At 41.8% G+C, this 24937-nt stretch overlaps 1 protein-coding gene and 3 non-coding genes across 4 annotated transcripts in view; 2 read left to right on the forward strand and 2 right to left on the reverse strand.

Moving 5' to 3' along the window:
• Positions 1–4501: 4501 nt before the first annotated feature.
• Positions 4502–24937, reverse strand: part of LOC110052022 (neurofibromin-like) — a 46388-nt gene continuing 25952 nt past the window's right edge. The window contains exons 44-75 of the mRNA XM_089280437.1: positions 23976–24078; positions 22789–22844; positions 22127–22250; positions 21604–21741; positions 20636–20746; positions 20152–20199; positions 19387–19488; positions 18805–18942; positions 18658–18723; positions 18236–18353; positions 17314–17399; positions 17095–17192; positions 16623–16713; positions 16348–16437; positions 15826–15945; positions 15503–15620; positions 14732–14872; positions 13747–13815; positions 13322–13464; positions 13143–13204; positions 12467–12581; positions 12137–12217; positions 11711–11761; positions 11539–11628; positions 10953–11085; positions 10257–10344; positions 9649–9695; positions 9058–9335; positions 8404–8504; positions 7334–7479; positions 6889–6929; positions 4502–6393 (exon numbers count right to left, since the gene is read on the reverse strand). Coding sequence (XP_089136563.1) covers positions 6019–6393; positions 6889–6929; positions 7334–7479; positions 8404–8504; positions 9058–9335; positions 9649–9695; positions 10257–10344; positions 10953–11085; positions 11539–11628; positions 11711–11761; positions 12137–12217; positions 12467–12581; positions 13143–13204; positions 13322–13464; positions 13747–13815; positions 14732–14872; positions 15503–15620; positions 15826–15945; positions 16348–16437; positions 16623–16713; positions 17095–17192; positions 17314–17399; positions 18236–18353; positions 18658–18723; positions 18805–18942; positions 19387–19488; positions 20152–20199; positions 20636–20746; positions 21604–21741; positions 22127–22250; positions 22789–22844; positions 23976–24078 — 3568 coding nt within the window. The 3' untranslated portion in view covers positions 4502–6018. The remainder of the gene's footprint in view (positions 6394–6888; positions 6930–7333; positions 7480–8403; positions 8505–9057; positions 9336–9648; positions 9696–10256; positions 10345–10952; positions 11086–11538; positions 11629–11710; positions 11762–12136; positions 12218–12466; positions 12582–13142; positions 13205–13321; positions 13465–13746; positions 13816–14731; positions 14873–15502; positions 15621–15825; positions 15946–16347; positions 16438–16622; positions 16714–17094; positions 17193–17313; positions 17400–18235; positions 18354–18657; positions 18724–18804; positions 18943–19386; positions 19489–20151; positions 20200–20635; positions 20747–21603; positions 21742–22126; positions 22251–22788; positions 22845–23975; positions 24079–24937) is intronic.
• Positions 11340–11421, forward strand: Trnal-uag (transfer RNA leucine (anticodon UAG)). The gene has a single exon. It is a non-coding gene; the product is annotated as a tRNA-Leu (tRNA).
• Positions 12669–12750, forward strand: Trnal-aag (transfer RNA leucine (anticodon AAG)). Its single transcript has one exon. It is a non-coding gene; the product is annotated as a tRNA-Leu (tRNA).
• On the reverse strand, positions 22012–22091 carry Trnas-uga (transfer RNA serine (anticodon UGA)). Its single transcript has one exon. It is a non-coding gene; the product is annotated as a tRNA-Ser (tRNA).

Below are 24937 nucleotides of genomic sequence, written 5' to 3' on the forward strand. Positions count from 1 at the left end.
TTTGCTTGTCGTGTGTGTTTTTTTTTTGTTTTGTTTTTTCAAGTTATTTAACATGAGCTGTTTGCATCAGGGCCAAAATTTGCAACTTAAGACTTTGTAGTCTTCATAATCTTGTATCCCTGAGGCAAGCAGCTTAGGATGGGGCATATTTTTGAAGTGGAGTCAAATGTGCTGCATGCAAAACACAAGGCTCACATACAAGCCAGTTCCTTTCACCTCTTGGGTCCATCTCAGTCAGTTCATTTGTTCCCAGATCACTTGTCACTTGGTCAACTACTTGCTCTTTGCAGTTTTTTAATTTCTTCCTTTTTTGTTTTGCCGGTTCGATTGAGGGTACACCATAAAATTCTGATAATAAGCCTTGGGTTGATGGCAAGCTTGTTACTGGGGAAGGGGACAAGAGAGGGAGGTTTATTGGGGAGATTATACCACGATTATCAGTTGAGCAAGGCACAACAGAACTTCGGTTACGAAGGTTTGGACAGTTTACAGTGTTGTAACAATACCGTGTCCTGCAATTATGCACGCCTTGCTGCCAATGATGTCAAAGGCTGACAAGTTGTCACTAGAAATAGAGCCAGTTGCCCGTGACAACAACGTGAGTTGAACGTTGAAACTTGGTCATCAAATTTTCGTCGCGCCTTACTCAACTGATAATCGTAGAATTAGGGTGTGAGGCTTATTATCATAAATTTTATGGTATATAATGTCATCTCCTCATTGGAGAGGAGCAACCTTGTTGGTTTTAAATCGAAACCATTTGCGAGCCTTCCTCGCCTTCTTCTGTCCGTTGTCTTCACTCTCCATTGTTAGTTGATCAACATCTTCAAGTGAGTTTGTTGAAGTGTTCCAGGATGAAGCAGAGCATGACCTTGCTCTCGCACCACATTGCACGTTCTTCTCACTTTTCGGCGTGCTGGGTTTCTGGAAGTCTTCATCCAAGGTTGTGGAACTGTGCCATGGTTCTTCTTCACTGTGGTGACTATCCCGTGAATTGGTGAAAGAAGCGCCAGCTGTCGCGCCCAACTTCCCGTTTTTCTCGCTATCCCAGATTGATTTAAACTCAGCGAAGGGCCAGGAACAAGCAACTTTTGGTTGCTCAAACTCTTCTTCAGGGGATTTAAGTACCCTGAAGGGCCAGGAACAAGTAACCTTTGGTTCCTCGAATTCTTCGTCCAAGGTTGTCGAACGGTCCCATGAGTTGGTGGAGGGAGAACTAGTTGTAGCGCTTGCCTGCCCATTTCCCTCACTTTCCGTAGTTGATTTGATCTCTCTGTGGGGTCTTCCAACATTTGGTTCCTTGAATTCTTCGTCCAATGTTGTGGAACTGTCCCATGAGTTGGCAGAAGGTGTTGTATTTGCGCCCTTTCTCTCATTTTTGGCCTTTTCTGAAGTCGAATTGACCCGATTACAGGGACGGCCAGAACTTGCTTTCTGAAAACCTTGGTTCGACTTGGAGAAACTCTCCCACAACGCAACGACGCGCGATCTCGTTTTCACGCTCTTCCTAGGCTTGTTCGTTACGCTCGCGGAGGCCTTTTGAACCTCTCTGAAGTCACGGCCAGTTCTTTGTTGTTCAAGATCTTCATCTGAATTGATGGGACTGTTCCACGAGGTCTCGGTAGAAGGGTTTGTGCTCGCAGAGCTCAAGCTACTAGAGCAATTATCCGAGCTGCTGTCACGGCAGTCTTCAACTGCCACGCCAAAAATTTGCGCAATGGTTTCGTCGGTTGGCAGAGCCGCGTGTCCGCTGTCTGGGTCCCGTGCCGCTGCCTTCTTGATTGCATTTTTAATCTTTTTTATGATTCGTATTTTATTTGCGCGCGCCTCCTCCTCTTGGCTGTAGATGTGTTTCGTCCTCGGACGGCGCCGTGGTTTTTTCTTCAGCTTTTCCTCGGCAAGCTGTTCCTTTTGCTCGAGTTTCTTGGAACACACCTGTTTCCATTTCGAAGAGCGCGGTGGCGGCAGTGAAATGTTGGGCTTGCCATTGAGTCCGGATGGACCAGGCTCGCTCTCCGCGCAGTTTCTCGCTTCATCTGTACCGTTCTCACTCTCTTCTTCTTCTGACAGAAATGACGATGTATCTGAGGACATCTCATCGTCGGCCTCGAAGCCAAGAACTTCAGCGCTGGAAGATACCACCGAGGCACTCTCAGTGTCTTCTGTCAGAGCTATTAACTCAGATTCCCAAGAATCTGCGTTTGAAGGACAGTTCATGTGGATTTCAACCTTGGGTGTCCCCCACTTTCTCCGCTTCCATCTTTTCTCTTGACTTTGTCAAATTTCCCGACTTTCTCGACTCTACTAACTGAACAAATCACCGAATTACAGCTCCCCATGATTAAGCGAATCTTCTCTCAACGAAAAAAATTCTCTATGCTGTCTTGATTGTGACGCCAATGTTATTAGCGATTGACGTGTCCTGATAAACTGCAAGTGCGCGCGCGCAAAATAAGGCGAGTAGCCTTGCTTTCAATACTGGCATTTTTTTTCTCTTTAACTCTTCCTCGCATGCAATCTTTTTAATGGAATGACAGATGTAAGTATTTTTGTAGGAAAAAAAAAGATTACAGCATTTTATAAAGTCTCTTTTTCTTGTTTCTAGTTGTATTCAAATGATGTCTTTCAATCAATTCTTCGGCGCAAAATCATGGAAGCGAGACTTGTGTGGGTTTCATGTACCTTGGGTACTGCGCGAGGTCCTGAGTACTGCTCCCGAGTTTTGGACGGCCAGCAAAATTTTTTCACAAACTTCCTGAAATAAAATACCTCATCTTAAGGTACTGTTTATTTATAAATTCAGATGTCGAAACGGTTCTAACAATGTTTTAGGCTTTTCTGTTGGGCGTGGACATTTAGTCGCCGACAGAAGGGCACTTAGTCACCGGAAGAAATTTGGTTCTCTAAGTAGAAGAATTCTACTTGTATACTAATGCAATTGCCACAATCTGATTGGCTGAGCCATCGTAGACTATACATGTGCCTTGAGCCTGTCTACAAAATGACGTTTTTTGTTTGTCTAAAGATTCGGAAGAAGATTCAGAGATATCATTTGGTAATTTAATTCCGCGGAGACTACAAAAAGGACATTCACTGTTCTGCGATTATAAAATTTTAAAATTCTTGAATGACTTGATGATCGTGTACACAGCTGCATGTTTCAAATTGCAATTTAGCTAAAATTTCGCTAAAACATGAATACTGCTTACATTGCGGAGAAATAAGGAAATTTATTAAGAATTCTACTTAAACAATTACTTTACCTTGGCCCCATCACCTATCACCTCAGTGATCAAGAGCAGATCATCTAGTTGTTCAGTAGTGACGTTTTCACTTGTGTCGGAAAATGATTGGTGCTACACCCGTGTCATCTTTTCATCCAATCGTGACGCATAGTTTTCCTGCGCCTTGCGTCAGCTACGTGTATTGGAGTGGTTCATTGTTTTGCATGTGTCCTTTGTGATTGGTTAGAGTGATTTCTTCGGTTTAGGTTTCACGACACTCAATTTGAAGACAGTTCTCAAAGCCCATGGGCTTATACTTAGCGGCAGGAGCGCAGTGACCATATACGCACGTGCGCACCTCCGGAAATCTCGAAAAAATAACTTTTATAAATTTGCTTGCAAAGATTGTCTTTAATAAGTTAAGTCGGTCGGTTGACAGTCTAGTCTCTCATATTAAACCTGCTAACAATTATCTCAAAGGCTGAAATATAACCAACGCAAGTTACCAAATGTTCAACGCTTTTTCATGTTGTGAGTTATGAAACTCCTGTTCCCTGGAAAACGAGGGAAATGGCATTTGCGAGCCAGTAAAAATAGAAATTTCTCTTCGGTGCGTACTCCACGAAAAATGTACGCTGCCCCCCTAGGGAGGGCTTTACTTTGGACGCTATTTTGGCTATGCGGTTGGGTATATTTTCCAAGAGGAGTGTGCGGTTATTACCGGAATTTTACGGTAATATATCCTTACTTACTCGCTCCCTTAATCCTCTTCGTCCCCTGCGGGACATTAGGCAACAACTATCCCCCTCCATTTATCCCTATGTTGTGCAACATGCAGTGCCTCGCCCCAAGTGAGTTTTACCACACTCGGCTCAGCCATGACAGTTCAGCGCCAGGTGGTTTTTTGGACTACATCATGCAAACTGTTCTGGCGTGTGTGTGCAATAATCAAGTTAGTTTATTTACCTTAAAGATTGATAACTTATGCAAGATATGGCAGCGTGTATCATTACTGAAGAAAGAAAGATTTAAATCAAATGGAGCTAAAAAATCAAGCAAGTCGTAGGATAGGTTAGATTTCCGTCTGGTTCAAGCCCTTTGTATACTAAAGTAAAAAGTAGCAATGTTTGTATTTGTCATGAAGAGGCGTTTTGCATGGACGTTCTGCGTTGGATTGTCTTGCAATAATAACTACTTCTCGTATTGATTAGAGGGAATTCTCAAACTCAGTAATAATTCATCAAGTTTAAACAAAGGAAATCATGACCGTGACGGTGTTTGGATACCTGAACTTAATTAGCATAGATTTTTACGATTTTATTTCTCCGTTTTCTCCTTAGTTTTAGTTTCGATTGAGAAGATATATCAAACACTCTAGACAGTGTTTGACCACATTTCCAAACACCTCGAAGTTCGTCAAAAGTACTCCGCTGCGCGTTGGATTCTCAACTCTCTTCTCGTTGTTCGGAAATGTGGTCAGACACGGCCTTTCGTGTTTGATGTATTACATCTAAATCGGAGGCAAGTTATGTCTTGCTGATTGCCGTAAACGTCATTCTGAAGATGTTGACCGTAAACAGAGGAAACTCTGGTCATTTTTTCGCTTGAAATTAGACGCGTTTGGGGTACATTTATCTTTTCCTCGCCTGAAGGACTCGTGACCAATAAACGAATCTGCTTATAAAATGTAAAATATATCTTATACAATACCACTTTCATTATTTACAACTTTCATTAAAAAATTAAAATTCTAAATTAGTTCTAATCTCATATCATTATTCTCTGTCCCAAACCCACGCCCACCTCGGGTTGGTAATTCTAATTTAATGACGAAAATTCCTATTTACACCGGCGATTATTATACAAAAATCTGCGATATCCATACATGGACAATTCAACATTATGGTGAGGATATATTGACCCTTTCATAAGAAGTGCAAAGCTCTCTTACTGAGGTGTGTCCTCTGTTAGTTTTCGAGCCAGGCTAAAAACAGTGTTTAAACTGCAGCAAACTTGATGGAGTGCTAGAATTAACCTTTCTTGACACGAAAGTCGTGCAGTATAATTTGAGCAATCGAACGAGGGTCTGCAAGAAACAAGGTCTGTGAAGCACTGCGAAGTAGATGGGTGTGACGTGTAGCTCATTGAATAATATAGTTAAGATATGTCGAGCTCGAGTGGTGATTGTGCACAACCCAAAAGCACGTCGGAGTCAATAAAAAAGTGAATTATTTATGTTCCGTAAAACATCACTCATGCAGGGTGTGCATGTAGGGGCCCTTAACCTAATCAGAATTGTTGGGACAACACTGGAAAATCCGACGCGCAAAGAATTAGGATGATCGTGTTTTAGATCCTTATTTTCTGATCTGCTTCAATCGAGTTTAATTCTCGGCGTTCAGTGGTCGGCGTGCACGTATAATTTCACCTTGGGTCTGGATTTAATCTTATACACGTCCTAGATATTGTAGTAATCATTCAAGCCCAGGTTCGGGGGATATTAAGAAGTCTGTAGACGTCATAACCGATGGTCGACCTGGGCCAATACTCCTGTTCGTTTGAGTTCTCCTCTTTACATGCTCTTCGCTTTAAGGTCCTTCATCCTTAAAGCCCTGACATCAATATATAACGTCTCCCAACTTGCCTCCGCATGTTACACATAATACCAGTAGTGAGAACTTGGAATGTATCGAGACAAACTCTTCACGGTGGTCATTCAGTTCATCCTTGCGCCCCGATATCTTGACTTGATGGTGATACCCTTGGGAGAAATGAGGCTTTCATCATTCCCCGGCTACGGCTTCACAATTTTTCCAGCCGAGGTACTCCTTGTCCCTCTCGCTGACCAGTTCCGTCGGAATTTTGGCGACGATTCTTTCTCGCTCTTTTTTGGCCGGTAAGACGAGCTCGCGCGCTTAAACGGCAGTGGAATGAAAAGGTTCTTTCCAGCAACCGCGCCAGCTAAAGAAGTAAGGGAAGAAGACAGCGAAGTAGATGACGACCCCACTCTTACGTCCTCGGTACTCGAGCTGTGAGCCAGTGGTTTGATGGAAGCGACGGACCCTGAGCGTTGAGTTTTTTGCTCCGTCATGGGTACACCGTACACTTCCACAATTGCTTCCAAGAACTTCACAAAAAGTTGCGCTCGGTTGGCGTGACCTCTTTGTTCCTGAAGAAACAAAGAAGAAATTGCATGTTTGGTTGTGTCCAGGAACAAATCATTTGACACTTCAGAAAGATTTTACTAGTTACTCTTGTAGCCTGTGAACAGGCTCCGGTTGGGAGGGTCTGTTCACGGCTGGAAGGGCTGAGAAGAAATTGGCTAATAGTGAAGTGGCCGAGGGGTTTCGTCCCGTTTCCCCCTCGCCCCATCCTGGACTAGAGAGCCTGTTCACAGGCTCAACACCTATCACCAATTACTCTTGTTGATTTACAACAGTTAAACACAATGATTCGTCCATGTTTTAAAGAGGAAACATTTGACTACTTGGTTAAGCAAGAGCTTCATTGCACTCTCTTCACTTTGGCTGACTCGTTGACAACAGAAGAGCAATTTGAAGGAAGAGAAACTAATGTTCCAGGAAATTCAGATTGGAGGAGAATACTGAGAACATTTCAAGACAAACGAGCAAGAAAATTAAGGAAATCACTAGTCAAATATTACCTTGAACTTTGTAAAATGACTGAATCCAGAAAATCCGAACGCTGAAAACGAAAGCAAGTAAAGCAATCAATTGTCTTTTCTAGCTAGTTCTCAGGCATACCATGAAAGTGAAAGAAAGAAATATTTCAAATAAACATAATAGGTTTAAGAAGCCCAACTGGCAGGAGGCACACCAGTTGGATATTTACAAGCACGACCGAGGAGTTGAACTCGGTTCTGTCGAGAACAAATCCAGCTTAGTGGACAGAGCGGGACTTGAAACCGCGAACTTCGGATTTCAAGTCCAGCGTCCTAACCACTCGGCCACGCTACCAAGGGCCATTGCAATTCTCATTAATTCTTTAATTCATACTCTGACCTCAATTCACCACTCATTTTACTCATATACATCACGTTAACTACAGTATTGGACGAACTACACAAGAAAGCTGTTCGTTTTACTCACTTGAGAGATAACTGGACTTGAGCACAGGATCTTTAGTTTGTTTGACAGCACTCATGGAGTGCACTATGGTCTGTATAGCTTTCAATGTGGCCACATCATCCGAATGACCGAGCACAATGGACAGATCAGAGTCCAACAGATTATAACTGCATGAAGACAATCAAAACACTTGGTTAGAAGATTTAGTCCTTGGTAGTCGTTACAAGAATCGTCACGCAACGATTCTATCAAGAGTTGCGTGACAATTCAAACTGGAGCTTACAAGTTTATTTACTGTTAAGCCCCGCTAGGTCGAAATCTCAGGGAAACAAAAAAAGTTCGAGAAGTGGGAGGGATTCGAGAAAGCTGATGGTAACTGACTGACAAAGTATATCCATGAAAGGGAAAATTTTCAGGCTTCACTTGAGTAAGTATATTAAATAATTAACTAAGTTTGATATGAAACACCTGAAACAAAGGCGAATTGTATGCGATGCTCTTTATACTTAAAGGAGCTCAGTCACGGTATTTTGAGGTATTTTAGCCATGTACAAAATTACCTTAAAATTGAAGAAAACCTGAAAATAATAGTTTACTAAGATAGAAAAACACTAAAAAATTATAATGAACCATAAATGAACAAGGATGGTTAAGGATGCAAAAGATTAACACGGATAACAAACGACGAACTTGAAACATTTAAGCTAAACCTTTTAAGATACGAAAACTGTGACGTAGCTCCTTTAATTCGCCCTATAGAAACGAGAAGAAATCTGGGGCGAGTCTCGTCTCACAGTGTCTTGTGGGATCGTTACTGGGGACAGTATAGCTGCTCGTCTTTTGTTTTGTCCTCAGTGATGATCCCACGAGCCACTGCGTTTTTTTGTCATTTCTAAAGTGGCGGATGAGACCTTAAACCTAGATAAACAACTTGTAAGCACAGAACAGTTTTCAGTTGTATTTTACCAAAAACCTTGGAGGCATATTTGAATGGCATATAGTTGACCAATAACGAAGAGACTTCCTGTAGCAAAAGCGATAACTTAACAAGCAACAGATGTGAAGACGAGGGTAGAAAATTAACAACTCACATAACAGGGAACACCCCTGGGAACACCAAGCTGGCTTCAGCGAGAACTTCGTACAAATACCGCGACTCCACATCCCCAGTGATGTGCTCCAATAAGATTGCCTGTCAAAATAACATCGTTTTATCATCCTGATTGCATTAAGTTTTATACAATTGATTGGATTCCACGGGCGCTGCCTCTTACTGGAGAATAAACTGTTTTATCTAAGTATAAAGCAGATAAGTCATTCGAAATTCATCTATAAAATTATCATAAAGCATATAAAAGGAGAATAATCAGGAATCAAAACCACCATAGAAGACGCCGTTACTAAATAATACTTGAGAAATAAAAGAAATAAATTAATGTAAAAATGAACGAACGAACGAAAAATCGTACTCGCCTACAGTTGGTGTTTTTTCAATTTCTCTCGTGTCAAATTCCCGTCCCTTCGTTTTAATGACAGTCTAATAACTGGCTTTGACTTCTCAATTTGTTAACTATTCCATACTCGTTACCGTTGTTTCTTTCATTAAAAAGTACCAAGTAACTTTAGATTTGACATATTTTTGACATCGCTAGAAAGAAGTGTCTCTATTTACGGCTGGATTTCAGGAGGACAGCAGAAAAATCCGTCGAAAAAAGAAGTCGAAACCATCTCAACATTTCCCTTACCAGTGTCGTCAATAGCAGGGCCTGGGTCTGAGTATCGTTCACTATCCCTGGGTCCAACAACATGTTCTGACATTCCGAGGGCCACGCAAAGGCCTGGTCACCAGGGTTGTCATCAGTGGTAATTACGATGGACACTTGGTGCTCCGTATTCAACGAGGTTGAACTTCCGGCGATGGTGCTGTCCAGTCTTTCTGGGTAGGGTAGGGTTGGGCTGTCAGGTTCCTTTTTGTCGCCTGGGCGTAGATTGGAGCGGACCTCCTCACACACAGGCAATAACGCTGAAATTAACAGGGTCACGTTTAAGATATCCAAACACCGAGAAGAATATACGACGTGTAGCGGTGGTATTTTTGACGAGCTTTGAGGTAATATATCAAATACGAAAGACAGCGTTTCATCGGGATGTCCAAACACCGAGAAGAGAGTAGAAAATAAGACGCGCAGGGAGTATTTTTGACGAAATTCGAGGTGTTTGGATAGCCGATGAAAAAAGTTCATTTCATCGAGTGTTTGATATATCTTCTCAATCGAAACAAAAACTAAGGAGTAAACGGAGAAGTACAATCGTCAAAATCTAAGCTTTTCACTTACCAGCCAAGTATGCAAGGTTGTCTTGGTTGACCACAAAGGAACCACGGCTGTAATGAAGATGAAAATCTCTCGCTTTTACTCTAGAAATTAGACTTTTTTTTATGTATTTTTGCGATGAAAAAAGTGCGGGATGCGGGATTCTCGTGATAAAGGAGCGGGAATGCGGGATCAGGACCCCATCCCCACTTCAGACCCTGTTTATTAAACCTTGAAGTGAATGCACCATGATTGCTTGATCGATCAAGAACAAATAACACAACTTAGAGTTAAACAACGGGTTGAAACGTCACCGCAGGTTTGCATCGTAACAGAAGCGTTGCTAATGCCAGTAGAGACTAAAACTAATTTAACGGACATAGCTGAATAAACTATCAAGATCACATAAAACCCCCCAAATAATGGGGTTTTAGCCGAAAAGAACCCGTATAGGAGTGAATAAGTTCGTCTCGTATTCCTGAAACCTACATTTTCTTCTCAAAGCTTTGAAGCCATCGTATTACAGCACGTGAGAGAAGTTACTTAAAAGCTTTGAACGAAGATCTCTTTAGTATATTAGCAGCGTTATCTCCAGTACGGTACAAGTCCAGCTATTCTAAGACCATATTTACCCTGTCTTACGCTTGCTTGTGATGTTATGCATCAAGTTCAGGATACGAATGGCTCGTGCGGACGAGGTGGCCTGGGAATGATATACTCCTAGAACGAAAATCGCACATGTACTAAACACGTTTTTCCCAATCTAGTAAGTTAACAATTAGATTATGTGCTCGAGATTTCTATGAGGTGATAGCTGATGAGGCCGTAGTCCGAATCAACTATCGTAGTGTTATGGAATGGGAGAGAACAAAGGAACAATCACAGCCAATCACAGGGGCAATACTGTGATCAACCAATCAGAAGTCGAACCACACACAACGTGTAGCCACCAACAAGCGCGCGAAAATTTACGTCACTCAAATAGACCTCTTTAGCTTGGGCGGTTTGTTTTCCTATAGCAGACCACGTGTTGATATTCTTGAGAATTCTTGCTTTCAAATTTTTAAATAGTCGCATATATATCAATGAATAATTTTAGGAGGAATAAAAGAAAAATTCTCTAGAGAATATCACGTGGTCTACAATGGAAAAACAAAGCGCCCAAGCTAAAGAGGTCAACTGCGCGATGGGCCTTGCTCTTGCACCTGATTGGCTAAAAAGGCACTCACGCTGATCGCTTAGAACAGCTTACATGAGTTTTTTTAACCTACTCTAGAGCTATGCCAGTACACGAGACCAAACTGAGCTCTAAGTAGGTAAGCCCATACCTTTGACTAGATGCACCATCAACGCAAAGTGGAAGTTCTGCGAAAATTGAAGACCGACAAAATGATCCATTTGTTTACAGTGAAACTCTAGCAGAGGTTCTTCACGAACTGCCATGAGAACTTTGTCCACTGGCTGGGAGAGAAAGAAAACAATTGAAAGAGCTTATCTCAGAGACCGGAACTAGCTCTACTATCTCACTTACAACTGTTACGTCATAAAATACAGTCCAACCGCCAGCCACGGCCACACGTCCATACAGCTGCTGGGCTTTCGCCGATCCATACATTATATAGCGACACTGAAACCACCTCTCCACAAAATTTAGTAAATTCAGCGTTGCAGACAGGTTCAAATTCATGTTATACGCACTATTGTTTAGAGCGAGTGGTAGCGTGGCCGAGTGGTCTAAGGCGCTGGTTTTAGGCACCAGTCATTTCGATGGCGTGGGTTCGAATCCCACCGCTGCCAGTATAGTTTTGTTTCCTTTTTTTTTTTCATTTTGTATAAAATATGTTTTTTTTTGAGTCGTCGATTCACTTTAAACTCCAGCATTTAAACCAAACGTTATCAAAATCTCAAACCAACCTCAGATTCGAAGGCGCCATGTGTTTCAAGTGTTATGAGGCTCTGCTCCACCAGCGCCAGGCCACAAGGATAAAGAGAGACCTCTGACAACTAAACAAAACACACACTTCATTAACGTTTAAATTCCAACTGCGTTCGTTCGTCTTTACAGTGTATAGTACTTTCACTTTACCTGAAGCACTGCAACAGCAATCCAGAAAAATGCCTTGTGAAACTTGGAATCCTAATACAAGTAAAGCAGACTTAATCATGTTAAGTTTTACAGACGCACACACAAAAAATTATGTTGACCTGAGGTAATCAGGAGCTGGGATCGACAGACAGACAGACAGACAGAAAGACGGACAGACAGACAGACAGGTAGATACATCGTCTAACAACCTGACCCATGTACTATCTGTCTGGTTATGAATGACTTACCAAATTAATTGACTGGATTGGCTATCTAACAGACAGACAGACCGATAGATAGACCGTTTTACCGACCGATTTACCGACCGACCTTTTGACTGACTGACTGACTAACTGACCTCGCACGAATGAACGGACGGTAAGTCTTGTTTCAGCATAAAAGTGAAATAAAAAAATTGCGCCTAACCTTGTTGAGAATCACCTGAAGTCTTGACAGGCACATGAACGCAGCTTCCACCAAAACAAGGTCATTGTACGAGCTAAGAGCCTGTCAAAAAGAAACCAGTCACACGTCTGTAAATGAAATGAACTGCAAAACGAAATTCTGCACTTTTACAGAATTTTTTTCCTTTTGGGTTTAATCTCCTTTCTCAAGTGTCTTTCTACCTACATTAACCCTTGCTTCGAGGTTCCTTTCGAAATAGAGCTAATTTTGTACATCACAAAAATGACTTTCTCTTCTTCTTAATTTCTATATCACAACATAAAACTTAAGTGACCTGGAAAGACCCCTTACCATAATCAACACGTTTAAGACTTTCTGTACCAGTCTATCGTCCGCTTCTTTGCAGATACAGCCAAGAACTACTATGGAGCGAGGCTGGAGTGCAGGGTTGAACTCAAAAGCAAAACTGCAGAAAAGTGGAAATACGATAATAAGGCCACGGATGATGTGAACAAATTAAGTACCAAAACCATAAATAAAACAAACATCAAATGGTAGCGTGGCCGAGTGGTCTAAGGCGCCGGTTTAAGGCACCAGTCATTTCGATGGCGTGGGTTCGAATCCCACCGCTGCCAAAGAAGATTTTTCTTTTTTTGAAATCACAAGGCGGTAAGAATTGCCTTTTTCGTAAGCTTTAAAATGAACACTGGTGCAAAACCCTCCTTGTGAAAATTATACCGCAAATTGGTAGTTCTTTTTGTCCCCAAAGAAATCTAGCGGGAGCATACCTCCCAGACGTTTCACGAAAGGACGCGTACGATCTCACGGAAAAATAGCTACATCTGTGAAATAACGAGAGACGTGTTTTACCAGACAACTATTTCACCCGCAATCATCTTAAAATAGGAAAAAAGTCCTAGCGCGTTCAATGCAAGTTACTGAGCACGTGAGAGGTATCTAAATGCCTGAAAGAAGTCACACAAGTTTTATATCAGGAGAACTGTATTTCGGGAAAAAGCACACTTACTTTGACGCTAATTCTGTCCACTTTTTGAGCCATGTGCATTCTGGCAAGTCCTTCATGCAACTCTGTTCGGCAAAATAAAATTCGAAGGAAAGTCAGTTAACCGGCCCTTATCTTAAGCTAGGACAGACTTGTTACAGATAGTCACGTGGTCAAGTTCCTTTTGGCTAGTGTTGCGTTACCTCCATTATTTCCAGCAGTAAGTCAGTGATTGTTTCCATTGCTGTCATGCTCAGTGGCTCTCCTTCACAGTCCCTCAGTGTGTACCTTCCTTGGTAGGTCGCTTTGAAAGCCTTAACAGCTGGCGTTTTTACCTTGGAGATGCCTTCAAATTGACGATTATAACTGTTTGTTAATTTATCAAACGTGACAGAATCATCTAAAGTAGCATGACGCAATGCGCGACAGTACCGCCTTGAATGCTGTGACGCAGCGCGACTGATAACGCGGCGTGACCGAGGGCGTCACAAAATGCAAAAGTAGCGCAAGCAACTAGCATCCATTTGTATCTCATTTATGGAGCTTTCAAATCAAAAATATACCAAAATGCAAGCAAAAGTTAATAATTCTAGCTTATAACAAACAATGTTCTACTTGTTACACTTACCAAAGAGAAGATAAAACTTGGGCGACGAGAGTTCCGCCAGCCGCATACGAAGAAGTTTATGAGTTTCATCTACCAAGATGGAAAAAGAAACTCAACTTAAAACAGAGAAGTGTACGCATACGAGATTAAAAAGCCATATTTAAGGATATTCGGGCTTTACATAAGATATCTTAGTTTTCTCTTCGAGTCATCAGCAAAAAGTCAGGCGTGCAGATACGAGACACCCGGAGGGTACTCCCAGAAAAATTGGGTGGGGTGTGCGGTCCGCTTCCCAAAACCCTTGCCCTATTTATGACCAAAATCTGCGAGTTTCCCTATCCTATTTATGACCTGACCAAAAATTTGATATCCTATTTATGACCGTTGCGGCTGGCTCGATACCGTATTTATGACCAAAACGGCTGAAAAACCATACCTATGGAGCCCATATAAGGGAGTACTCCTGGGTTAGGGAAACACCCGGCAGCGTTAGAGTAAACTTAAATTTCCCAGGAGTAAACTGTTACAGTGGGACTACTTCAACCATGGCCACCCAACAACATCACAATCGTCACATATAATTGATCTAAGCAAATTGCGCACCACAGAAATAATAAATTTGTGACCAGTTTTAATGCTTTAACACTCGATGCTATTCGTTTATTTGCAAATAATTTCAGTTCTCGGTCGGCCTTGATTGTAGTAATCAGTCGGTATGATGCCTCCGAATATTCTGAAAATTTTTCAAGTTCGTCGCTTGTGATCCGTGTTAATCTTCTCCAGTCTTAGCCATCCTTGTTCCTTTATGGTTTGTTATTATCTCTTTGATGTTTTTCTATCTTAGTAAACTACCATGAAGACATGATTGATCATCGCAGCTATGTACACAACTTAATTTTCTACTATCAAACTACTATTTTCAGGTTTCCTTCAAGTCAAAGGTAATTTCATAGGTGGCCAAACTAACTTAAAATACCATGACTGAGCTCCTTTAACACTCACTCACCACTGAACTTGATACAAGAGCAGGTACAGAGCGAGTGGATAATGTTGATAACCAGTCCATGGATTGAGGCGCGGATGGTTGGTGGACCAGTCGAGACGAGAAGAGTGACGAGATGAAACAGGTACGGTATGTGACTGGCAACTGGAAAGAAACAAGCAGTATCACTGTATAGATAGCCTCGGGTGAATTTCAGGACCACTACCAAATGAAATAAATCAAACATAGAGGTACCACGCTTTGTTCTTCAGTCTCCGATTCCTATAAGCGAATCTTTGCCTACATTTGTTCACATTTTTCCTCATTAACAAACGGCTTTGCGCAGAGAAGGCATCGCGCTACACAGGAATTAACTACAATCATTTAAACTTGGACATCGGTGAAACGTTTGGCTCTTTGAGTGTAATATTGGAGGAGAAATTGGCTTTCAAAAACAAGCAAAATTTCTCAAAATTTTTGATTGTTTCCACACGGTTCTCGTTCGTTTGTCACATCGACAGTAACGGTATGTGTGAAATTATCGAGTTGGCTGGTCAAACAAGCTTTGTCAATTATGTAAGGGTTCATCACATGCATGATTTGTCCATTGCTGCAAGGTTTCGTCTTGAAATTGGCGGTTCATCTTATTTGTGTGTATGTCCACTCATAGCCTGTGAACGCAGACGTATTTCCTGCTGTCCTTGTCTCCGCCGAAAATGGGCGGAGACAAGCGACAACTGGAAATAAGTCTGCATTCGCAGGCTCGTCCAGTAGGTGCAGCTAGAGAAATCTTACCATCGAGGCAATCGTTGAAGGAAAGCATAAGAAGATATCTTGTGAGGATAGCAATGTCGTCCCACATGAGGTGCTGTTCAAGGCGAAGAGTTGGAGAAATAAAGGTCTTGCTGATGAGCTGGTTGAAAAAAAAATAAATAAATAAATAAATAAATAAACAAATAAATAAATAAATAAATAAAGTGAAAAAAAATCAGCGTAACTAGGAATTGAAGGGAAACGGTGATCAGAGTATAATTGCGTTTGAAGATGCCATTGTAAAGTTAGGCTGACAGGATATAAGAATAAGTATATCGATCAATCATTAATGGAGAACGTCTTACCGAGTCCAGCCTTCCGATGACCTTACGTGAGACAACTTGCACGTTAGCTGACGCCAAAGCCACGGCAGTGTCGGCCATAACTTCTGCCTTTACAGATCCAAGACCACCTGTAGCACTGGCCTGAAACAATAAAAATGCATTTTACAGTTGGCTTGTTCTACTGTCGTAAAAATTGTTGAATAGTTTATCTGGATAAAAGCGTGACGCTTAAGCTAGTCTCTCCTCTACAGAGGCCTCATTCGTGCTGCCTTCACTGTCTAAGCTTGCAGTTCGAGAGCCTGGGGAGAGGGAACGTCAGTCGATGCGGTAAAAAAAGATGTCACTCAACATCAAAACATGTGACTTACTGGAAAAGGCAGCACGTATGTCTTTCTGATCCATCTGATGCCACAGAAATATTCGTATGCGGCATTTTAACGTATAATATAAATGTGAAATGCCATCAAATCCACACAGAACTCATCACAAGGTGTACAGAATTATAAACAGTAAAAACATGGATGTACGTTCGTGAGAAAATACCTTTATGAAGCAGTCAAGAACTGTGTCCAATAACTCGGTCACTTTTCCCACATTGCCCCAGATTGTTGCTTGAACTGATGGATACATTGTCTGCAACAGGGAAACAATAACTTTATTACTAAAGGTAAGAGTTTTGAGTAATCAAAACATAAACTGAAAGAGTGCAGTTAAGCTCATGCCAAACTCCACAGTTTACAAATATCAGAAATGGAAAGTGTGATCTATATGATGAAGGCATTTGAAAGGCGGCATTTTGATCAGAGCACGGAACCTACCCCTTTTTCTTTCACAGTCAGGTTGATAAGTTCTTCAAGAATACGCGTCATTTTCACTTTCTGTGGATCATCGGCAGGAAACCTGCAAAACCTTAAAAGAAAGAGAATCCGTTTAATTTGGAAAAAGTGATGCTGAGGTTTTCTATCTAGAATTCTGCGTACTTGATTTACGACGCGTTGACCAAAGTTAATTTGCGACAAACACTCTTTTCCAGGTCTCCATAGTGAGGAGGACTGGAGGAGGAGTGTGTAGGACTGCCTGTACAACTCATAAATGAGATCTAGTGACTGACAATCCGAATGCACAGAAAAGCTCTGCCGATGAGGTATTTTCAAACTTTTGCGAACCTAACTAAAAGAGATGTTACGATACAACAACGTTGTACTGCTTATAACAAGGCCAAGCTTCATTTCAAAATGCAACACTTGCTGTTCAACTGATGAAAACATTGACTAACTGACAATAACCAACCTTGCTAAATTTGGTAGCCAAGGCGCCATGTACTCCAAACACAAATGCTTGAGTTCATAATCTGATTTTACAAAACCTGCAATACATTCCTCTAAGAACTGAAGTGAAGAAAGCAGAAAAACTTACATCAGATTAAAACAAAGAAAATGCTTTGATTTTGTAAAGGGTTATACACTAATGAATTAACTGAGAATAATAACATACGTATTCTTCTCATACCTCAAGTGTAAGCTGGGGTTCTCTAGCAGCAAGTTTCTCGCTGATGCCAACAATAAACAGTGTGTTGTTTGTAGGAATGCACAAACCTGGAGAGATAGCGCAAAACGCAACTTTCGCAAATCATAGTCAATTACAGTGAAACATTTCTGTGCTATAAAGCGTTTCCTCACACGCCGCTGGGAGCCATGCCAAGTCGAACCACACAGCCTGACCTTTATCAACATAAGAACATAACAGTCTTACAATGACACAAAAAAGTGGTTAGAAAATAATTTCACCTCAACTTAACACATTCTACAAGTACTTCACGGGTGGGCGGGTGGGCATGTCAGGCAATGGCGGATGGCAAAACAAAAACTGAAACCTTACACAAGTCACGTGACCTGAAACCCCTCGCACACCTGTGCCCAGACCGTGGCTCCCAGCCGTGTGTGAGAAAAACGTTTTCCGCTTCTTTCGTTCCTCAGCCAACGGAAAACCACACTTCACTCACGTGTCCATCACCCATGCAAATTTATTGGAAAAAAAAGAAAGTGTCTACATAAGAAAAGAGTTCAACTTCCACAGGATTTGTTTGGTACACTAACATGGCCGCCGTTTCATTGTCTTGGAACACCAACATGGCTGCCATGACGTCATGTAAAAACGCTGTATAAACCAGCGGTTGCCATACGAGGCTCATGCGCAATTCCTGTTTAAACTACAGTATTATTCTTTTACCAGCTTAATCTCTATTGCCTCGATATAATTCTGAGAATTTTTGCGCTATCCCTTTCGCCTAAGCAAGAGGCCAAAAGTGAAAACCCTTTCAGTAGGAACGTTAATGCAAAAGATCTTTCTCACTATTTAAATGAAATGGCCTGAAAAAGACCTCCCTCACTCGAGCTTAGTTCCTTCAGATAAGCCCACACTAAGAACAAACCTGTTCCTTCTAAAAGTCGTTCCTCGATTTTCAGGTTAAACGACTTTGTCACTGAACACAGAAGATTGTAAGCAGCCAGGCGAAGACTGGGATCTGAAGTACCAAGATTCAACAGCGCCTGTAAGTAAAAACAATAAAAATAAAACTTCAGATACTTACTCAAGGTACGAAGTCCAGAGATACCCGTTAAGCCTAGTTCACACCAACGAAATAACGACATAACGACATAAGAAGGACGTCATGTGGTTATGTTTACAGTGTGAACATCGTGATCTTTTCTTCATGTCTTTATGTTGATGTTCATATTACCGACAGAAACAATTATGTCGTTATATCGTCATCACTATGTCGTTATGTCGCTAGTGTGAACCAGGCGTTGGAATCAAAAGGTGAAAACAGTGGCGTATAAGCTAATGTCTTACCATGTTGAGTAACGTCCCAGGGACATCTTTAGGTTTGATCTTTTTGCTTGTGGCTGTGGATGAATCCTGAAAAAGAGTAAACACAAAAACATGACTACTTGTTAATGGACAATAACAACAACAGCCATTCAGTGCACGTCAACTTACAGGTTGTGACAGCTGCCACCTGGTCTTGACATGCGTGACAGCCTGTACAATCTGCTCGCAGTCATTGCTCATGAGTAGAATGCCTGGACCGACATTTGCAAGCTTAAGCAGACAGAGGTTCTCGTCTTCAACTGTGGCCTGTAAAAAATGGGGAGCGCATTTAGTTAAGGTAACTGTCGAAACAAGCCAAGTGTAGTGCAAAAAAATAATTGCACCATATTTTAGAGCTATCTTGTACGCATATTCTAGTCTGATAATGGTATAGTTCTTACTGAAATACAACTTCTAGTTTTGCCAATTGCTGTCTGAATTTCAACACAATGAACATTCTCGGATTATCATACATTCCCTAGCCTTATTAATTGTTCCCAAATCACTAGGTACAAAATCAGATTCAATGGCGACTGATAGAGTCAGCATTTAGCCACTCAAACACACGTCCATTAGAATACAAGAAAGTTTGCGAAGATACTTTTTTTAATCTGCAAGCAGCAGCATTTGTTTGGAGACTCTCCCTTGCCTGACCTAGGAACAGGTGTAAGGAAAGATATCACAATAGATCTCATAACATAAGTAACTTACCCCTTTAACTTCGGAAGCATAATACACGTCATTTAGAATGCTAGAATAACCCAACACTCTATGCCTTTCTGGAGTGGTGATCTGAACTGACGTAGGTCCAACCTGAAAACAACAAAATCAAGAAGTTAGAGCGACAGTTAGAGCGGTGTTTAAGGCATGAAGCCATTAGGGGTATTACTACCCCACCCCACCCCCGCCCCGCCTGGATGGCATGCAATATTCTACCCCACCATAACCCCCAGCGTTTCTCTTAGGCGCCTAGGCAATTTCCCGCTTTCGAAACGAGAAGAAATCTGGGGCGAGTCTAGTCTCGCAGTAGCCTCTGGGATCGTTACTGAGGACAATATTTCTTCTCATCATTTGTTTTGTTCCCAGTAACGGTGCCACAAGCTACTGGGACACCAGACGTCCTAGGTTTCTTCTCGTTCCCAGAGTAACGAATTGTTAAAATTCATTCATTCCCCTACGTAGCCCGCAAAACAGGCGGATTAGCGGGGCAGATATTTTTGACTCGTGCTTCGCGCAAGTGGTCGCGCTCCGCGCTCGTGCATCGCGTTTCGCCCTCTGCCCCGCTAATCCGCCTGTTCTGCAGGCTATCTCCCACGTGGAAAATGCACACGTGTTTTTGCCCAAACGAAAACGCGACGACCCCGGGCAGGAGTTCGTAACTCGCTAGTCATCAACCCACGGAACCTCCCAAGACGAGAAGATCATTCAAACAATAAATACTACTTTACCAAACGAGGAAATAAAATCGCTAATCACCTTGACTAAAACGCTACTTCTCGTTGACACCCGAAAAGCGGGAAAAACCTGTGGAAAACAAACGAAACAAAGCAATACTTAAAGCATGATTTCCTATAGCCTGATCCAGACTCTGGTTTGTGGGGGCGAGCAAAAAGGGAACATGGCGAGAGTGAGACCGCCTTTCTCGCTCCAAACCCCTCACATTTTTTTTCCACTCGCTCGTCCCCTTTATCAATTTCAAGTTGATAAATACGTAAGTGCGAACAACAATAGTTCGACCTTGTAGATCACACTTTGACAAATGACAGGAAGCCAATAGGATTGCTAACGAGAAAGAGGATAACGTTCATTCATCTAACACCATAAAATCAGTATTATATTTAATGTGTTTATATTCTTTAGAGGACAACCCCATTGAGGAGTACGTTAGTGGAACCATTAGCTTTAGTTTAATTACTTTAATCAACATAGACGAAGAAACGATGTTTTAAGAACTGCTTGCCTTCAAGTCTTCCTCCAGGGACACAGTGGAGCTTGGTAGCTTGAGTTCACTTGGACTGACATATTCATGCAGTTTACTTAATGACTCACAAACTCGAACCACAGAACGGCCCTGTATGAGACACAAAGACATATTTCACTTCAATAGATAGAAATTTGGTATTACATATAACAAAAGAATTGCATCGGCCATAACTGGTATTCCACCGCACAACCTCTCGCTTAGGCTCTGAGGAAATGTGTGTCCTGCAAGGACTATCTACATAGCAGCAATTCTCGTTATTAAGTACAGAAGTCACATTTTTGACTTCACTGACTACAGCACTACGCAAGGCATATATCATATGTGAGAGTACAAGTACTTACAATGCCTCGCTCACAACAGGCTCAGTAGTAAGACATCCTATCAAGTGGAATTAAAGCTAGCGATCCAGGTAATTCACTGTTTGAAAAAACCTTTTGTAGGAGCATTAGCTAGCATTCAAAGAGTTTCAGAATCTTCTTGTTCAATCAAAATACAGAGTGAGCATCGATAAGTTGTGACGTCAGTGACACGCCATGTAACTTTCGATTGGAAAAGAAACGATTTACGCTGGCCACAAAACTCTGATGTTATCTTCACCACACTGTCTTTATTATTTTAGTATCACCCAACTAGTGGACTAATGCAAATCCTGCATTTTAATTGGTTACGCTACTAGAGGACTATTAGTAATAGTCCTCGAGTAGCGAAATTGGCGCAATCGAGCGTGACCCTTTCTTTCGTTTTATTCCCAAATAAATATTTCTTCAACTTGCATTTGCTAACTTTATTATTGCCTTTTCTGTCCAACTAGTTGGGTGATACTAAAACAAGTACACCCTTCGCCCTCAAGGGCTACGGGTCTAATTGTTAAATATCACACTGTCTTCTTTCTTTCCTTCCCCACTATGTAGTTCTCTGGGTGCAGTCAATTTTGTAATAACTACCTTGAGTGGAGACAAGTGGCGCTCGTTGTACTTGGCATACTGCCTCAGCGTACTACTACAGTTGTACATGTACGCTGCCATGAGATTCTTCACTGCACCGTCAGGGACAACTGTCAAGAGCTTTAAAACTGTACTTGGCTGGAACAAATCAACAACACGATTACAATCACAGCAACAGACGAAAACAAAAAGTCAATTTAGGACAAGGAAGCCAGCTCTTGAGAACGGCATCCTATATTATAGGTGGATGCCTAAGCAATGCTTCCCAGTTGTTAAAGGAGCTACGACACGGTTTGCGGCATCTTGAAAAGTTTACCTCAATTTTTCAAGTACGTCGCTAGTAATCCGTGTTAATCTACTCCGAGGAGTTAAACTAGGGTCTACCAAGAAACAACTCCAGCAGGTAAGTGATCAGAGCGGGACTTGAACCCGCGACCTCCGGATTTCAAGACCGGCGCCCTGACCACTCGGCCACACTGCCTCCAGCCTTTGAGACGCGTTGTATAAACTGCTTTTTACTTACACTAAATCGGTTTTCCAATGTCGTATGGGTAAAGTCGACCACTAATTCCCAAGGCCTGTCGATGCAGCTTTCTAGTGTAAGCAAGGCGTGATAAATAAGAAGTTCATCGCTTATTTGGTCACCCCTGCAAATAATAAACATTTTCGAGAAACATCAGGCATATTGAAGACACACCAAGTAATTTTGCAATCATTTTAATAGTCAGTCCCCTACTCTATCACGATGCACAATTAGCTGCACCGTGAAATAACGAGGCCTTGTAAATAATCGATTACCGGTCATTTAGCTCCCAAATCGATTAGCCCTTAGCAAATTAGCCCTCAACCAGAAGTCGAATAGCCCCCAAATAGACAGTGTTTTCGACTTCTGCCTGGGGGCTAAATGGTTAGGGGCTAATCGAACACAATGAATCTTTACCCAGTGTAACAAACCTTGGAACCCGTTATTCGGGGCGTCACGCAACGAAATAACGGTTGCGAAAGAGACTGAACCCAACTTAATACACAACTAAAGGATGTTACCTTGATGTAACACTAAATTCTCAGAAGTGACAGTAAACTAAACGCTTGGCAGCCAGTAAAGAGAATCTATATTTCACTGGGGGCGAAAGGGTTGCAAACACGTTTGACTTCAATTTTCTTTTCTAAAGTATAACACAGCACCTGAATCGTCTGGCAATGTAGTAAAACACTGGATGTCCTCCTTTGGATTTTCCACCCTTAAAAACGAAAAAATTAAACCAAGTAAACTTCCACTTCCAAATTAATGTCTCTTGACATGTTAAGAAAATTACCATTTCAAATGTAAAATACCAGTATTTTAGTTTGTAAAAAGGCAAACATAAAGCAACACTGTAGCGCAGTTCAACCACAGTGTAACTAACAGTTTCGTCGCCGCAGCGTAATCGCAAACTGAATGCTTTCGACTGCAAAGCAGTTTTATCGCCGTTTCACTGCGCTGATTTAAACCCAATTTAACAACACTTTGACGAACATTAACTGCAAATTGAAAGCGGTTTCAAAGTTCTTTCATTACAAATAGGCCATTTTCGTATTATCGGTATTGGAGTGGAACTACAATCCTGGTCAAAAGTCTTGGGACACTTTGCACTTTTGCCAACATATGGCCTTCCTGTCCATCTCCCCCTCCCCACCCCCAACACAATGTTGATGTTGATTCATCCAAAGTAGACCCACTACTCCAATATTGTTTTTGGAGGGGGGAGGGGGGTTCGGCAAATGAAATAATGACTTCCCACTTCAAAATAAAGCGTCACCGGTTGTCATTTTGTCAAGTGTCCCAAGGACTTTTGGCCAGGATTGTAGCTTGCAATGGAGGTTTATGCGGGGGAATAAATGAATCTGAAAAAATTCCCGCATTAGCCCCAGTATTAAGCTAGTTCCAGTCAAATTCCGAGACTACGAAAAGCGTATGCGACCATGTTGAAAGTTATTATAGTGGTCGCTATCATTGCTTGATCGAAATTCGCGCTGTCTAGTAACAAAGGATGAAGAAACCACAGATGTTTGTACATGTCTTTTCCTTCTATCTTTAATACTGAGACACTGGGAACTTTCCTCAACAGGGGGAAGCTTACGTTTCCCATAACATCATTCGGCATTGTCGCGTGCGCTTTTACGCTTTCGTAGGACAATCTCTCTCGAGACAGCTGTATATCACGACACCTTCAAAGAACGACAATGTAGAGTGTTCCCTTAGGCCCAATATGTTACTGATTTATGACAGTAAATTTTCAACCAAAGGACCTCAAAAGAACCTATACCACTCGCTTCAACAAAATCTAAAGAAAGGAAAACAGTATTGAAAAAAAACCTAACATAAAACGTACTTGATAAAACACATTTAAAGCTTTCATGGCCTGCAAATCGTCGCGACTCTCTTCAGCGTGTCGTGCCATGAATTCCTCAAACCGTGCGCCATCTTGCCACCGTCTAAACGACAAACAGCAAAAAAAAACAACAACAACAACAACAACAACCACGTTACACTACCTCTACTGCAATGGCCGGCGTGCACGAGGGAACTAGTCCCTGCGAAAAGTCGCGGAGACAAGTCCCTTCGTGTGAACTAGCCATTTTTGTCAAAAACTCTAGCAAATTTAATTCTTGTCCCACGAGTTCAAACTGGCTTGAACTGAAGGCACGCTGAAGTCTCGCGACTAACGCTTTGTGTGAACTGTTCGTGGGACAGGTCGCAAGGACTAGTCTCGGAGACTTATCCCTTCGAGTGCCGAGCATAGGAAACGAAATTTAGCCAATATCAAGCTGCAAACAAAAATGCTACTTTACAGTTGCATAAAGTCACTCTTTGGTTTTGCATGACTACCGAGGCCCTTTCGCACAAGGACTCTCTTTTCAAAAACAAGACACCAAACTTTCTACTCTTCGTTCACCAAGACCTGCGACCAGGGCACACACGTCTGTACGCAGAAACCCTGGTACAGTACCGTGCTAAACGTTTCTTCAGTAGTTAACCGGAGTGAGAAGTGAGTGGATCAGGAACTGCTATAACACACCACTAACTTCAACAAACTGACAACGCTGGGACAAAGCATTAGTTGATTTAAATGCTAGAGCAATTCTGAAGTTTTTTTTCCCATAACACAAGCATACTTGAGGAGGTGGATTAACGACATACCTTCTCTGATAATCTCCACAAGTACTACTGACAAATACATGTTGCATAATCTTGCTTTTTCCCAAAGGATTTATTTAATTTTATTGTCACATATAAATGGGACAGCAGAAAATCCCCTAGAATGCGACATCGCTACATGTAGGTGTAGAAGTG

The sequence above is a fragment of the Orbicella faveolata genome, unplaced genomic scaffold (assembly GCF_042242905.1).
Source record: "Orbicella faveolata isolate gen_17 unplaced genomic scaffold, um_ofav_v1 contig_47, whole genome shotgun sequence".
Classification (NCBI taxonomy): Eukaryota; Metazoa; Cnidaria; class Anthozoa; order Scleractinia; family Merulinidae; genus Orbicella; species Orbicella faveolata.